At 40.1% G+C, this 17,220-nt stretch overlaps 1 protein-coding gene across 1 annotated transcript in view; it reads left to right on the forward strand.

Moving 5' to 3' along the window:
- Positions 1 to 17,220, forward strand: part of efnb2a (ephrin-B2a) — a 62,299-nt gene that overhangs the window by 14,241 nt on the left and 30,838 nt on the right. The window contains exon 3 of the mRNA XM_055148644.1: positions 7,184 to 7,467. Within this exon, the coding sequence (XP_055004619.1) occupies positions 7,184 to 7,467 (284 nt within the window). The remainder of the gene's footprint in view (positions 1 to 7,183; positions 7,468 to 17,220) is intronic.

The following is a 17,220-nucleotide window of genomic DNA, read 5'->3' on the forward strand; positions in this document are numbered from 1 at the left end:
TCATATAAAAAACATCCCAAAATAAACTCGATTATATGAGTTTGGAGATCGTTTGACGCACCAAATTGAAATCGCAATCAAACTACAATTGCACAACTTTACTTTCTATCTTCAGGGAGACCAAACCGGACTAGGTTACAGGTCAGATCCGTGGAGAGGCGACGCCGCTGACAGTCAGAATGTTGTTTTTCTGGGTATTTTCGAGCTCTAAAATCTTAAAAATGTAAGGTGAAGCTGTTCGGCGACGGACCCTTAACCAAAAAGTGACATCGTGCACCTTTAAGGAAAACTGTCTCGCTTTTCCACTTCTGTTTATTCTTTGTTTGCATCCCGTCTTCGTTGTTGTACTGCCATTGTTTTGCCTCGACGTCCGCTTTTATATCCAGGCGTCCCGTACTCGGCATTCACCTGTCACAGAAGCCGGCGCTGTGGGGACGAAGCGACAATCGAATCACTGTCCGACGCCACAATCGCTCCCTCCCCTGAGCCTTTTTGTCTTTTGTTCCTTCCAAAGTAGCTCATTTTTGCCCTTAATCAGCCTTCTTTTGGCGAGCTTATCTTAAAACCACATTCAAACAGTTTCCCTTCTTTGTCAGCATTTATTGAATACATTCATTATGCGGCGCTGGCAGTGAAATGGAGACGACGGAGCGCGTTCGGCCTGTTTCTGCTCTCGCCCCTCTGGCTCATTTTGAACGGCTGAAGACACCGAGAGAACAGGATACAAACCTTCTTTATGATACCGGCTTATCTTGTGTTCTTTTAGCTGAAAACAAAAGCAAATGAGACAGGAGATGCGCTGTGAAAAGATGAGGAATTTTATCTGGAGTTAGTGCTGTTTGTGTTAGCTTTGCCCATTTCCTTTGATGATAGCATCGATGCCAGCGCTTCAAAACAATGGAAATTAGTCACCTCTTTTGAGTTTTTGAAATTTCAGGCTATATCTGTAAGCTGTTTGTCCACATTTGGGATTTTGAACTAAATACTTTGTTGTTATGGCTTTGTCTGGAATGTTCCACAGTGGCACTGAACTGATCTCACTCGCATTTATTCAATTTGAAGTGTTTTTATTGCTCAAAAAATCTTTAAAAACTTGCATTCTTACAGCGAACGGGGTCAAATTTCCACAGACTTCACCTGTAACTGTAGTCTCAATGGAGAAGGATAAGTTTAAAGCCATACTGTGAAACATTCCAGCCAAAACATTAACATATTAACGTATTTTTAGGACTAAAGCGCACTTAAAATCCTTTAATTTTCTCAAAAATTTGACAGTGCGCCTTATAATCCGGTGCGCCTCATTAATTACAGAGTAGCTGTGAGGTCTTACAAGTCTTTAAAAGGTCTTAAATTTCATGTTCCTGAATTAAGGCCTTAAAAAGTCTTAAATTATATTGTCTAAGTCTTATTTTTTCACAAAGGTCTTAAATTTCATTTGCCTATTTTTTTGTATATTCAACCGGGCTGCAGTGCGATGTTAAACGGAGGGAGGAATTAAATACTTTGTTGTTATGGCTTTGTCTGGAATGTTCCACAGTGGCACTGAACTGATCTAACACGCATTTATTCAATTTTAAGTGTTTTTATTGCTCAGTAATCTTTAAAAACATGCATTCTTACAGCGAGTGAGGTCAAATCTCCACAAACTTCACCTGTAACGTGACCTGATGTAGTCTTAAAGCCATACTGTGAAACATTCCAGCTAAAACGTTAATATACCGTATTTTTCAGACTATAAGGCACATTTAAAATCCTTTAATTTTCTCATAAATCAACAGTGCACCTTATAATCCGATGTGCCTTGTTGTATGTATTAATTCTGGTTGTGTTTACTGACTTCGAACTGATTCTATGTGATACACGACGCTCAAAAATCTGTCAAAATGTTTTAGTACGACTTCGGTAAGCTACGAAGCCGCACCACTTGATGGATTGTCGGCGCATTACGGCTACCGTAGTCAGGAGCCTCACGAAGTAAGAGCGAGCGAGCTGTTTTTTTCAGCGCTTATAGTTTGTGCAAATGAGCCATGTGGTTTTAAGTTTCATTTCTGTAAAACGTAAACAAATGTGCGCAAAACTGCATCAAACACATTATTACCCAATGTATATTTTAGTCGTCCTCGTAGGAAATAAAAAAAAAAAAACAATCTTAAATTATCCACTAGGCTAATTACGCAACGATCTGCCGATGGATCATGGACGCCTGGGCTAAGGGATCAGTCTCAAGTGTCGTCCGTTTGTTTTGCGTTATAATTATGTATGAAAATAGACGAGAGAATTCAACATGACTGATATTGCGCCTTATAATCCTAAAAATACGGTACAGACGGCGATCTGAGAAGCTCCACATCGCCCCTTTAACTAACAAACTCTCCGCAGTACATTGCTATTCTTAACCACGCTGCAGTAATTACAGTTTCGGCACATTTCAACCATCAAAATTTGTAACTGTTGTCAATTTAAGACCAGGCCTGACTCATTGCCAACTTTAATGACACATGCAATTTTCCCAGCTTGACACATCCACCGCTCGGGCTTGAAGTCGGCCCCCTCTCTCCCCCGCTCTTATTATAGTGAACACTTCCACATGAGCCTCTTTAGATAAATAATGGCCACCACGAGCCGCACACGGTTTTTATCGCAAGCACATGGACGCGTTCATGCTTCCCCCTCGCTGGGTAAACACACATGCCCGGGCCACACGCATGACTGGGCGCTCCCGACCGCACCGACGCGCATGTATACGGTTAATGCGTATGGCGTACGGGGGAGGGGGGAGTCGATCCACCACCCCGCGGGCTTTATGGAGGACCTCTCTCGTCTCCTCTCTCTCGTTTCCTCTCTTCTCGCCGCTCCAGTTCGATGCCAGATGGCGCTGTGATGCATTGACGTAGCCTCCGTATCGGCCCGTCGCTGGCCGCGCTCTGCCACCGCTGAGTGTTGTCCCCGAGGGCCAGAGAGTGTTCGCTCGTCCTAGTTCTGCTGCTGCCGCTGCTGATGATGCCTGTGTGTTGGAAGCTTTCTCTCTTTCTCTCACACAGACACACACTCTCCCTCTCTTTCTCTCTCTTGCTTTTTCTCTTACACTTGCTTTTTCTTTCTCTCTTTCTCTCTCACACACACACACTCTGGCTCTCTTTCTGTCCCTCTTTGTCGCTCTCTCACACAGATACACATTCTGCCTCTCTTTCTCTCCCTCTTTCTGTGCTTTCTTTGCTCTCTCTCTTTCTCACACGCAGACACACACTCTCCCTCTCTTTCTCTCCTTCTTTCTCTTGCTTTTTCTCTTACACTTGCTTTTTCTTTCTCTCTTTCTCTCTCTCACACACACACACTCTGCCTCTCTTTCTGTCCCTCTTTGTCGCTCTCTCACACAGATACACACTCTCCCTCTCTTTCTCTCCTTCTTTCTCTTGCTTTTTCTCTCTTACACTTGCTTTCTCTTTCTCTCTCTCTCGCATAGACGTACACTCTGCCCCTCTTTCCCTCTCTCTCTTGCTTTCTCTCTCACACGCACACGTTGCCTCTCTTTCTCTCCGTCTTTCTATCTCTCTCACACACACACACGTACACACTCTGCCTCTCTTTCTCTCCCTCTTTTTTGCTGTCTTTGCTCTCTCTCTGTCTCTCTCTCTCTCACACACACAGACAGAGACACACACTCTCCCTCTCTTTCTCTCCTTCTTTCTCTTGCTTTTTCTCTCTTACACTTGCTTTCTCTTTCTCACTCTCTCACATAGACACACTCTCTGCCCCTCTTTCCCTCTCTCTCTTGCTTTCTCTCTCTCTCACATAGACACACACTCTGTCGCTCTTTCCCTCCCTCTCTCTCTTGCTTTCTTTTTCTGACACTCTCACACTGCCTCTCTTTCTCTCTCTCTCCCTTGCATTCCGTCTGTCTCTGGCTTTCTATTTCACTCTCTCACGCTCCGTCCTCTTTTTCTCTCTCTCACTCTCACCTTCTTTCTGCCTTCCTCTCGCTCTCTCTCTCTCTCTCTCTCTCTCTCTCTCTCACACACACACTCTGCCTCTCTTTCTTTCCCTCTTTCTCTCTCTCTCTCTTGCTTTGTCTCTCACTTTCTATTCCTTTTTTCTCTCTCTCTCTTACCCTCTTTCTCCCTTCCTCTCTCTCTGTCTCCCACTCTCTCTTTCTTTCTCTCTCTCTCTCTATTGCTTTCTTTCACTCTTTTCTCTCTCTCTCTGGCTTTCTTTTTCACTCTCTGACTCACACTCCCTTTCTCCCTTCCTCTCTCTCTCTTTCACTCTTTCTCTCTGACACACAAACACTCACCCTTTTTCTCTCTCTCTCCCTCTTTTTCTCTCTCATTCTCTCTTCTCTTTCTCTTTCTATCAGTTCCTTTACAAAGGCAGAAGAGCATATGAACCGTCGACAGCGTTCACGTCCATTAGGCCTTCACCTCGTCGCATCTCACACCGTCCACGTTCTGTAGACGGAGGAAAACGTAATGACAGAGCACGATTTGTACAGAAAGGTTAAAGGTTTTACAGCGGTAATCAATAAAGACTTTTTTTTTTTCATAAATTTCATAAAAACAGCTATGTATACAGGCGCGGAAGCAAACAGCGCCAAGGTTTTCCCGTTTTTTGCTACTTTATTGCGTCAAAGTTCCACAAAAAATACCCTTTGTTGACGTTTCAAAACTCGATCTAATTATCCGTCATCTCATAAAAAAACGCGCCGAGTTGACCGCCAAGCGACTCTTTGGCACATTTCAATCCGCGACCACAAACGACAGAAAAACCACAGTATCTCAAGTAACCGCGCCATTATTGCCATGAAAGCTGATTAGCACACGCCTCGCCCCCCCCACACACACACCCACCCACCGTCGCTGTTTCATTTAGCTCACTTTGTTAATTATGAATCGGTCGCCTCTCTTCATCAGTCCCCAGTGTGAACGTTCCCCTGCGCCCTCCGCGTCTCTGTGGCGTCGAGAAATGAAAGAAAATACGCCATTTATGTAATCAGAAAAGCACACGTCAAGCTGCGCGTAATGTACACTTTAAAATGTCCGCTTTCACTTTTTATTAACGGGATAATTCTGCGTGTGAATAGGCCCGTCGTGATAATTACTATATCGACTTTTGCATTTTGGAGTGTCATTATTTATCTTGGGTAATTTTTGGTTATTTTTAACAATATTGTACATTTAAAACACTTTCGGGAGGATAATTTTGCTTCATGTTTTGGTTTATGTTTGCATCAGCAATAGGGCTGCTCAATTACAGAAAAAAATCATTATCACGATTATTTTGGTCAGTACTGAAATCACGATTATTGAAACGATACATTTTTAGTTACACAATGCATTTATTCAGCATTTCTCTCTCAAAAAACCCACTTTGTTATTGATAATTTACGCAAAACTTTCAAATTGAAAATAAATTCAGGCTACAAATATGAACCTTTGAGCAGTTTTGAGATGTATAAAACAAAAAATGAATAAAATATACTTGAAATTTATACATAGAAAAACATAAATGTATCCAAAATAAGCTATATATCCATCCGTTCTACAAAAAATAAAATAAATATACTTATTAAAATAAAAAAATATCCCAAAATAAACATTGTTAAGCTTTCGTTTGAACTTGATGATATGAGTTTGGAGATCGTTTGACACAAAATTCAATTAATTGCACAGTAGGGATGTAACAATAATCGAAATATCGTGATATCGTATCGCCAAAAGTCTCACAATAATATCGTGGCCCGTCACAAGATATCGAATCTCAAGTCTCTTCACTTAAATTCATTGTTTTGGTGCAGCAATAGTTAAAAAACAGTGAGAACTACATAGACCATGATCCTTTGCTCTGTTTTAGTCCAATCTACTGCTGAAATAAGTGTTTAAAATCGTAATTTTGGGGATTTTTGGATTGCCTCGACAAAATATCGCAATAAATATCGTACCGTGAGATGGATATCGTCAGAATATCGTATTGAGAGACTTGGATATCGTTACATCCCTGTTGCACAGCCTTAATCGGCAATTGAACAGTAGGGATGTAACAATAACAAAAATATCATGATATCGTATCGTCAAAAGTCTCTTTGCTTAAATTGACTGTTTTGGTGCAGCAATAGTTAAAAAACAGTGAGAACTACATAGACCATGATCCTTTGCTCTGTTTTTGTCCAATCTACTGCTGAAATAAGTGTTTAAAATCGTAATTTGGGGGATTTTTGGATTGCCTCGACAAAATATCGCAATAAATATCGTACCGTGAGATTGTACAGCCTCACTCAGCCATATATAGCACTTCAAAAACCTGTAATCGTGACTGAAATATGAGATAAACTGTACGTATATTTCCGTACGTTTTGATTGTTGTTTTGCTTTGAGCCACAAAGGCATTCTGAATGTGAAGTAATTGCTAACCGTTTCAGGCATGAGGCAAATTCATTTAGCTGATAAGTACATGTTTTCACTTCCAACTCCTGACCACAAACGTGCGTGTGAGTGTACGTGAGTGTAAATGTGTGTGTGTGTGTGTCTGGAATGCTGCAGGGAGCTCAACGCCACCATGAGACTAAATGGCAACATCATTGTACGTTTTGGGGAATGATTTGGGGAAAATGAAAGTACACTTGGAGAGAAACCGCCTCGGGGGCTCTACGTCTACCCGTCTACCGCTGTTCCCCTCTCTCGCATTGTTTCTCCACTCCCCTGTTTTGTATGCCGTAGCTGTTCTGACATTTTCCCACCAAACGCAAGCGAGCTGGCTGTTTCCGTCTGCCTCATTATCTCAACTTTCAAAATCCGCACATATACGCCACCTCCCCCCTCCCTCCTCCATCACCACCCCTTGAAAAATTAATGAACACAATCAGTAATTACCGCATCAATAATTAACCCGGCTGCTCGAATTTGAAAGATATGGCGGCAAACACTTACATAATGAATGACTTTGCATCTCTTAAAGGACCCATATTGTGTTATTTTCTGACGAATTTATCAAAAACTTACCTGGAGTTTTGTTTCGTTCACGTTTTTCATGACGTAACAAAGCGTTTTTAGCGTGCGAGTGAAATAAAACGCCGCTCCAGGTCTGTTTTTAAGGAAGTAACAACATTATAACACGTCTTAAAACTCACAAACGCCAATTTTGTGTAACTTTGTGGTTTTTTTCTCACCGTCTTCTCTTTTTTTTTCCGCAGATTCATCCCAGGCCAGGGCGTGGTATTGTACCCTCAAATCGGGGATAAGTTGGACATTGTTTGCCCGCGGGTGGATGGCGGGATTGGCGAAGGCGTGGAGTATTACAAAGTGTACATGGTGCCAAGGGACCAACTGGAAAGCTGCACCATCACAAAAGCCGACACGCCCCTCCTGAACTGTGTCAAGCCCGACCAGGACGTCAAATTCACCCTCAAATTTCAGGAGTTCAGTCCCAACTTGTGGGGGCTGGAGTTCTTCAGAGGGAAAGACTACTATATCATCTGTAAGTATACGAATGGAGTTATTTATTTGAGATTATAAGCATTTTAAAAGACCAGTATTACAGTATTTTCAGATCTATGTTGTAATTTTCCTCAAGAAAAACAGACCTCAAGTTGTGTTTTGTTTTATTTACACATGTTTAACGCACAGACCCAGCGTATTTAAGCTTCTCTCAAACAAAAACACGCTCTTCCAACTTGTGAAGTCATGTGTTGATACAGGAAGTGCTCCAGTCCGTACACTTTCACTTGAATCATTTGTATAATGTCAGGCCTGGAAATGCAAATTTCTACTGAACAAAAGGGAGCTGTTAACTAGGGATGTAACAATAACCAAAATATCATGACATCGTATCGTCAAAGTTCTCACAATAATATCGTGGATAATATCATGACAATATATCGAATTACAAGTCTCTTTGCTTAAATTAAGGGTTATGGTGCAGCAGTAGCTAAAAAAACAGAAGGAACTACATAGACCATGATCCTTTGCTCCATTTCAGTGCAGACTACAAGAAGGAATAACAGTTCTAAGCACTTATAAGTCTTAGTTCTTTGGATTAAGTCTTGTCAGTTATAGCTCTACAAAATATCACAATAAATATCGAACCCTGAGATTTATATGGTGAAAATATCATACTGAGAGATTTGGATATCGTTACATCCCTAATCGTGAGCTTTCCCACGATATCACAGTAAATATCATACCGTGAGGTTCATACCATTACGATATCGTATCGTGAAACTTGGATATCATTTACACCCCTAATTATTTCCGAACATATGCGCTTTGTGTTTAAAGGGACGACAATAAATGCACTGACAGTATTTTGAAAGTTAAAAAACTATAATCCCAAACCATAAGGTGAGTTGAAAGGGTTAACACTTCATATTTAGCCCTAAAAGTTAAATATCGTACCGTGAGGTTCATACCGTGACGATATCGCATCGATTCATGCCAATTCATGACATTGCAAGGCGGAACAGGTCATTCTGAGCTTTGGAGATGTCCACAGACTAATAATAAATAATTACTCATGTGTGAATGAAACAAAACACAACTTTGGGTCTGTTTTTGATGACGTAAGAACATTCTAACATGACTAAAAGCTCACTAGAGTCAACTTTTACTCAAACTTTTACTCCTTTTACCAGTTTCTTAAGTTGCTAAGTTTTTCCATATACTCACAACCACAATTCTGCCATTATTTTTTTGGCAAGGTGACCCCACTACTATTAGTAATCGCAAGTACTCTCCCCAAAGGTATAATAAATTAGCTGTTACATAATTTAGGAGCTGGAGAGGACCAGCTGTCTGCAACATACCTCACATAGCAAGGCGCGACTCGGTGCAAAAACTAAACGCCTTCAATCAATTTGGAAAGGCATTTTTACAATCCCAAAGCTGTTATTATGCGTCCCAAACTCCGAGGTGAGTTCAGGTGGCGCCGGCAAAATGTTCGAAAACAGAACGCCACGCATGCAATTTGATTTTAAACCTCTCGCTGGGTTGTAAAGTCGAATATCTGCGCCAAAAGTTGTTGAGACATGGAAAGAAGGAATGCTTGAAAAGGTGTCAGTCCACCCACTTAATGTAGCAACTGCGTTACTAAGCGTTCGAGGTGAGAGGAGCGATGTGTATCTGTAGGACTCCGAATGCCTCAAAGGAGCGCGCGGTTTCTGTGATTCTGGCAGAGTCTTTCGTTTTCGATGTGTGTGGCGTTTACCGATCGACCGAACCGTTTCAGAGCGGCGCAGGTATCGCCGGTGGTGCCGCGTGGAATGGCGTCCTCGGAGGAAGCGGAGATGAGGATTTTAGTGACGGCCCCCCCCAAGTTTGAAACGCGGGTGGTGGACCGAACCATCTGCGCGGTGTAGACGGGGGGTGCCATCTGTGACGCTCTGGCACTGCCATCTGTGAGCTGTCACTGCACAGGGAGGCCTCATAGTGACTGCGCAACCCGACAAGGAGAGAAGTTGGGAATAATCTGTGGATTTTTTTAACAAGTTAAAACCAATTTGGGCCGGAAGTGGTGCAGTAAGTTAGGGATTTTTGTAGTATGAATGAACCAGAAGGTAGTTGGGTTGAATCTTGCTTGAACACCTGCCCATTCTTGTTCTTGTAATCTGGATGGTTGCCAGAGGAAGGGCATCCAGCATAAAAATCATATAATTGTCACATGATTGGTTCACAATGGAGGACTGAGATTAAAAAAGTTAAGAAGTGGGCCAGTATGAACCAGAAGGGAGTTGGTTCAAGTCTTGTTAGCTCCTATATTTACAGTAATGTTGTTTATTTACAACTTAAGCCCCATTACTTGTCATTAAGAATGTAAAAATATCCAAATCTCTCAGTACGATATTTTGTGGAGGCAAAAAAATAATAATAATACAAAACTGTGAGTATGCTATTTTCCTCTCGTCATCCAAAAATCCCCCAAAATTACGATTTTAAAGTGCTTCATAACAGTTATTTCAGCATGTACATTGGACTGAAACAGAGCAAAGGATCATGGTCTATGTAGTTTTCACAAATTTTTTGTTGTTTTTGCACCAAAACAATGATACGATATATCGATATTTTGATATTTTACACACCTCTAATTTAGGGAACCTTCCACTAGTAAAGTTATGTCAGATTGACACAAACTTTATTAATTAAATGGAGCAGTAAAAAAACACTTAGTGACAAACGAACATTCAAACTCGAGCTCTGAGGACTAAAAAGCTCACAAAAAAATGACGATATCCAAATCTCTCAATCGATATCCATCCCACGGTACGATATTTATTGCGATATTTCGTGTAGACAAAAAAATAATCATAATATAATAATATAATAATAATACAAAATTGTGAGTATGCTACTTTTCATCCAGAAATCCAGAAAATTACGATTTTAAAGTGCTTCATAACAGGTATTTCAGCAGTAGATTGGACTGAAACAGAGCAAAGGATCATGGTCTATGTAGTTCTCACTATTTTTTAACTATTGCTGCACCAAAAGAATGAATTTAAGCGAAGAGACTTGGGATTCTATATATTGTGACGGTCCACGATATTATTGAGAGACTTTTGACGATATGATATCACAATATTTCGATTACTGTTACGTCCCTGCTTGTTATGGTATTCTATCTCGTTGCCAGAAGAAGGGCATACAGCATAAAAATCACAGAATTGTCACATGATTGGTTGACAAGAAGATAAAAAAAATAGTATGTAGCAGAATAGTTGATTTGATTTTACTTACACCCCATTACTTGTTGCTGGTGATGTAACAATAACCGAAATACCTGTGATATCGTATCGTCAAAAGTCTCACAATTTATCGAATTACAAGTTAATCTGCCTAAATTCATTGTTATGGTGCAGCAAAAGCTAAAACAACATAAGGAACTACATAGACCATGATCCTTTGCTCCATTTCAGTGTAGTCTACAAGAAGAAATAACAGTTCTAAGCACTTTTAAGTTTTGTCAAGGCATTTTTAGAGGAAAAATGTGCGTATTGACGGTTTTGTTAGGCTCCTGAACATCGTACCATGAGATGGATCTTGTGAAAGTATCGTCCAGAGAGATTTCGATACCGTTGCATCCCTACTTGTTATAGTAACTTTATGCGGTTGCCAGGGAAAGGGCATCCATCATAAAAATAACAGAATTGCCACAAAGGGAACAGTTGAATCATGTTAGAAAGTTTAGGCTTTAAATCAAGTTCCTAATCTCCTAAAGCCGACCACAAAGTACACATTGGGCAATCTCTGCTTCTGTAAACCTAAATATGGTGAATCATGTTTCATAGATAGAGTCCACAAATTTACAAACTTTTTCATAAATCAGTAAATTAAACTCTGCACGGATGAGAAACGCCACTGCGAGACCCTTGCGACGGACGTGCGGTCAGTCTTCGCTTCCAAAAATCGAAATATTTGAACCATATTTCGTCGACAGATTCCGCAAATTTACAAACTTTTTCATAACTCAGTAAATGAACTCTACGTGAATAAGAAGCGCCACTGCGAGACCCGTGTACCAGATGTGTTTTTCCCCCGAAACAGGTTCCCAAACAGTGGCTTCTCTGTGGCTAATGTGTCATAGCTGCAGGATATTTGCATGCTGCTGCACATCCCGCCGAGCTCGTGTCTAACAGGTGTGAGGCTGGACGCACACTGAGCAAATTAAGTCAATGAAAGCTTGCCTTTTTGTAAATATGATGCAGGTTTAGCAGATCGGATTATTCACAAAGGTAATGGGCCGTGATAATGCATTATTTTTGGTGCTGTTAGGCGTGTTTAGGCGTAATAGGTCCATGTAGAAGTTGGGAAACAGCCTATTAGGCAGTCGTATTGTTGAAATAAAACGCTTTCTCTTTAATACTCGCTGTTGAAAGCCGGTTTAGTAGTTTAAGGCGTGTTTTAAAGGTGCACTGTGCAACTTTTCTGACTTGAATTACGCCTATTTATCTCGCATTTATTTAATTACTGGTGTTCCTGTGGCTCAAAACGATGCAGAAAAACACGCATTATTATTACTGTGAGCTGGGTCACCTCTCCGCATTTCTGGCCTGCCAATCTCCATGGAAACCTGTTCGTTCAATGCCATACCGTGGAACATTCTAGGCAGAACAATAACATCGTTTAGGGAGGGCTGGGTATGATTAAGAAGTGGCCGACGCGATACATACCTCGATACGTAGGCCACGGTACGATTCATATCGCGATACATAGGCCACGGTACGATACATACCTCGATACATAGGCCACGATACGATACATATCTCGATACGTAGACCACGGTGCGATACGTATCTCGATACATAGGCCACGATACGATACATATCTCGATACGTAGGCCACGGTATCATAAATACCTCGATACATAGGCCATGATACGATACATATCTCGATACGTAGGCCACGATACGATGCATATCTCGATACGTAGACCACGGTGCGATACGTATCTCGATACATAGGCCACGGTATCATAAATACCTCGATACATAGGCCATGATACGATACGTATCTCGATACATAGGCCACGATACGATACATATCTCGATACATAGGCCACGGTATCATAAATACCTCGATACATAGGCCATGATACGATACATATCTCGATACGTAGGCCACGATACGATCATATACTCGATACGTAGGCCACGATACGATACATATCTTGTTACATAGGCAACGATACGATACATATCTCGAAACATAGGCCACGGTATGATACGTACCTCGATACGTAGGCCACGATACAATACATATCTCGATACATAGGCCAGGATACGAAACATATCTCGATACAGTCTGCTTTCGATTCGATACGATATATATTTCAAATCGATTGGATACAGTTTAATAACAAATGAAGGGTAAATCATGGCTGTGTTACTAAAAAGTCTTTGTTAAACCACTTCTTGTGCAAAGTTCATATGAAACACAAACATTTTAATCCTCAACACAGTGAAAATGTCAAATGTGTCGCACAAACGAGTTTCTTTTCTCTAAACAAGCAACAAAACTGTAGCTCTGTAACAAAATAATTTAGTAAAATATACCAAAAACTATATCAATACTGTTTCATCACGTATTAAATGATACGATATATCGATATTTTGATATTCATACACCTTCCACTAGTGAAGTTACACCAGATTCACACAACTTTATTAATTAATTGGAGCAGTAAAAACACAAAGCGACAAACACGAGCTCTGAGAACTAAAAAGCACCCAATAAAATAACATTACATCTACGCAGAATTTAAAAGGCATTAGGAATGTGTAAAAAAGCTACAGCTAATTCTTAATCCCAGTCACATGCCTCCATTTGAAAAATCACATTGTTCATATTAGGTGGAAAATGAATTTGCATTACAGTCCCATCTCCTTTGTGGCAGCCCTTGTGTTGATAACGACACACGCAACCACATTAGACATGGTTTGTGTGACTTTGCTGCGGGACTACAAAGCCTTTACGTCGAAGCAGACATCCCCCTCCTCCTCTTCTCCTCTTCTTCTTCTTCTTCCTCCTCCTCTCCTCCTTCTCCAAACGCCACACTTAATAATTCATGGCCCTATCCTGCGTGTTTACTTACCCAACCCCGACTCGCTTGTTGGTTTCGAGGAAGAGATCACAACAACAAAAAAAAAAAAAAGGGGTTAAATTCGGGTTCACGAAGGTGGCAGCGGGGCCGTCCAGGTGCGCCAACACTTAGGTACACGTGAGTAAATAACGATAACATACAACCGCGTCACGCCCAGTTGTGTAAAGACGCGCCAGCTCAGGCACCTCCGAGCAACATTCCTTCTCACCGCACAAAAGAGTTAAAGGAAGTCGACGGCTAATCTACCTACAAGCGCAGTGTCAATAGAGCGGCTAATTCCGATGAACTGTCTCACGCCTTTCGGGTTGATTAGTCCCCGGGTGTATATTTAAGTCTCGTCACCCTGGCTTACGCATCCGTGTGCTCGTCGGCTCATTGTGTGACACACGGGCCCGGCGTTTCATGTGTAAACTGTAACAGGCCGAACGGCACAGACAGGCGTTAAAATAGACACAAGGACGAGGTTAAGTCAAGTATGTAGGCGGAGGTGCAGTCTCGACAGTTTACCTTGAAGGGTTAAAGTTTAAATTTGCATATTTTGTCACAGCGTAGTAAACAGGAGACGCGGATGTGAGGGGATATAAATATAATACTGCTGTTTTGTAGGCGTGTGCAAAAATATTGAGTATTTTTTGGTATATTTTACTAAATTATTTTGTTACAGCTACAGTTTTGTTGTTTGTTCAGAGCACATTTAACGTTTTCGCTGTTTTGATGATTAACTTTGCACAAGAAGTGGTTTTATTTTTTATTGAATTGTCTCGAATCGATTTTAAATATATCGTATCTAATCGAAAGTGTACTGTATCGAGATATGTATCGTATCGGCAGCTTCTTAATGATACCCAGCTCTACTTTTTTGACATATTAAGTTCAGTTAGTGTGCTATGTAACTTTTAGGTTGTGGGTCCGTCACCTTCTTGTTTCTACTCAGATGTCATTGCTCTGCATTAAACAGCTCTACCTTATATTATTATATATATATATATATATATATATATATATATATATATATATATATATATTATATATTTTTTTAAAGGTGGTTTTATTGCTCTATAATACCTTAGAAAAACAAGCAGATCTGTTGTCTGTGCTGAAGTTGCCAATACCTTGATACATATGCCACGATATGTACCTCGATACAGTGAGTTTTCGATTTGATACGATTCGATATGATATATTTCAAATCAATTCGATACAGTTCAATAAAGAATAATGGCTAAATCATGGCTGTGATACTAAAAGTTTGTAAACTTTTTAAAAAGCTTTGTTAAACCACTTCTTGAGCAAAGTTCATATGAAACACACTATATCGTATTGTTTACTCTAATGATACGGTATCAATATCATGGGCTGCTGTATCGATATATCACCAAGAGTATTTTTTGGTGTATTTTACTAAATTATTTTGTTACAGAGCTACAGTTTTGTTGCTTGTTTAGAGGAAGAAAACTCGTTTATGCGACACATTTGACATTTTCACGGTTTTGATGATTAAACATGGGCATGTTTCATATGAACTTTGCACAAGAAGTGGTTTAACAAAGACTTTTAGTATCACAGCCTTGATTTAGCCTTCATTTTTATTGAATCGTATTGAATCGAAAGTGAACTGTATCGAGATATGTATCGTATCGTGGCGTATGTATCGTATCGGCAACTTCTTAATGATACCCAGCCCTAAAACACACCCATTTTAATCAACAAAACATCAAACTTCTTCTAAACAAGCAACAAAACTGTAGCTGTAACAAAATTATTTAGTAAAACATACCCAAAAAAATACTCTTGCTGATATATCGATACAGCAGCCCACGATATCGATACTGTATCATCACATTAAACGATAGGATACATCGATATTTCGATATTTGACTGGGCCTGGTTTGGTCTCCATGATGATAGAAACGTTTAATGCCACACTGCGAAACATTCTAGACCAAATAATAATAATAATAATAACATGTCCATGGAGAGGAGCAGGTGGCGGACCGTCCACCCGAAAAGTTACACAATGAGGCTTTAAACCTTTTGTGAAATTAGTCAAGCAAATAAACAGACGGAAAGGAGACTGACGCGAGCTTAATTAAGCATTGAATAATTAAAGACGCATTACTATTTTAATATAGTAAGGGAAAAACATCTGTCAAATTAATGAAGGGAAAGTGTCATTGGTTCCTGCTTTAGTGGTTAACAATAATGCCTATAAATTTGCCGTTTGCTCTCGTTTCGAAAGCCTCTCCATTCTACTTCCTGCTGCTGGTCCCCTCGTCCCCGTCGTTACTCACTTATTTCCACCCGCCGTCCTCCGTGTCCCACTGTAGCCCTGTCCAAGATCCATCAGACTGTGACAAAAAAGTTCACCGCGCAGATTGCATTAGTCTTTTGGAGAGACCACTCGATACGTAATTAATTAACCGCCGTTTAATCCTCCATTTCTTCTCACAATCGCAGAGGCCGCCGCATCAATGCCGCGGATCTCGGGGCCCACCAATTGGATTAGGAGTGGCTTGTGTGGAGCACGGTGCCAAACCCGGTCCTGATTAGTCTACAGTGTTTTTAGATTTACAGTTTTGAAGACAGCTGTTTTACTGTTTTTTAAAATACAAACTGCAATAATAAGATGGTTTTTTGACTGTGTAACTTTCCGGGTGGATGAAAATGTTGCTGCTTTGCCTGGATTTTTTTCTCAGTCTGGTTTTAAACTTATTTACTTCCATGGAGACAAGCGCCGAGTCAACTTACAGGTCCGATTTGTGGAGAAATTATGCAGATTATAGTAGATTACTTGCAGCTCTGGAAAAAAATAAAAGACCGCTGCATTTTTTTGTCTGAAACAGTTCGAAACAGGCTCCTAGGGGCAGGGCTCAAGTCGTGTAAAGCAAAAAAAAAAAAAAAACTTTCATCAATGAGAAGCAAAGAAGAGCCAGGCTGAGGTTTGCAAAAGACCATAAGGACTGGACCGTCGAGGACTGGAGTAAGGTCGTCTTTATCTTGGTGGAGATCATGCATCATATTTTGACCATTTGTCATTTTCTGCAAATAAATGCTCTAAATGACAATATTTTTAGTTGGAATTTGGGAGAAGTTTTGTCAGTCGTTTATAGAATGAAACAAAAATTTTCATTTTACTCAAACACATAAAACCAGAGAAACTGATAATTTTGCAGTGGTCTCTTATTTTTTTCCAGTGCTGTATTTTCCAAGGTATTGTTTCATTGTAAAAAGCACCTATAATTTAATAATAAGCATATCTCCATGGACACAACCAGGTGCTGGACTCTTACCAGAAAAGTAGAATTTTAATGTATTTCTTATTCTGTAAAGCACTTTTTTAGTATGAATTGTGCTTTACAAATAAACTTGCCTTGAATTTAAAATAAAAATGTACATTGTAATACTTGCTAAAAGCCAAGTTTCAGTCAGAATTTTTCATGTTTTTGTTTGTAAATGAGCAAAAATGCTGTTGCAACATCACGAATATAACATTTTCTAAGATAATTTTGTTCGCAATTTCGATTTGTGCGTCAAACGATCTCCAAACTCATATAATCAAGTTGAAATGAGTTTATTTTGTGATATTTTTTATATAAATAAGTATATTTATTTAATTTTTTATATAAAGAGATTGTAGAA

This window comes from Boleophthalmus pectinirostris, unplaced genomic scaffold, assembly GCF_026225935.1.
Source record: "Boleophthalmus pectinirostris isolate CB_2022bp ecotype Guang Dong unplaced genomic scaffold, ASM2622593v1 HiC_scaffold_1, whole genome shotgun sequence".
Taxonomy (NCBI): Eukaryota; Metazoa; Chordata; class Actinopteri; order Gobiiformes; family Gobiidae; genus Boleophthalmus; species Boleophthalmus pectinirostris.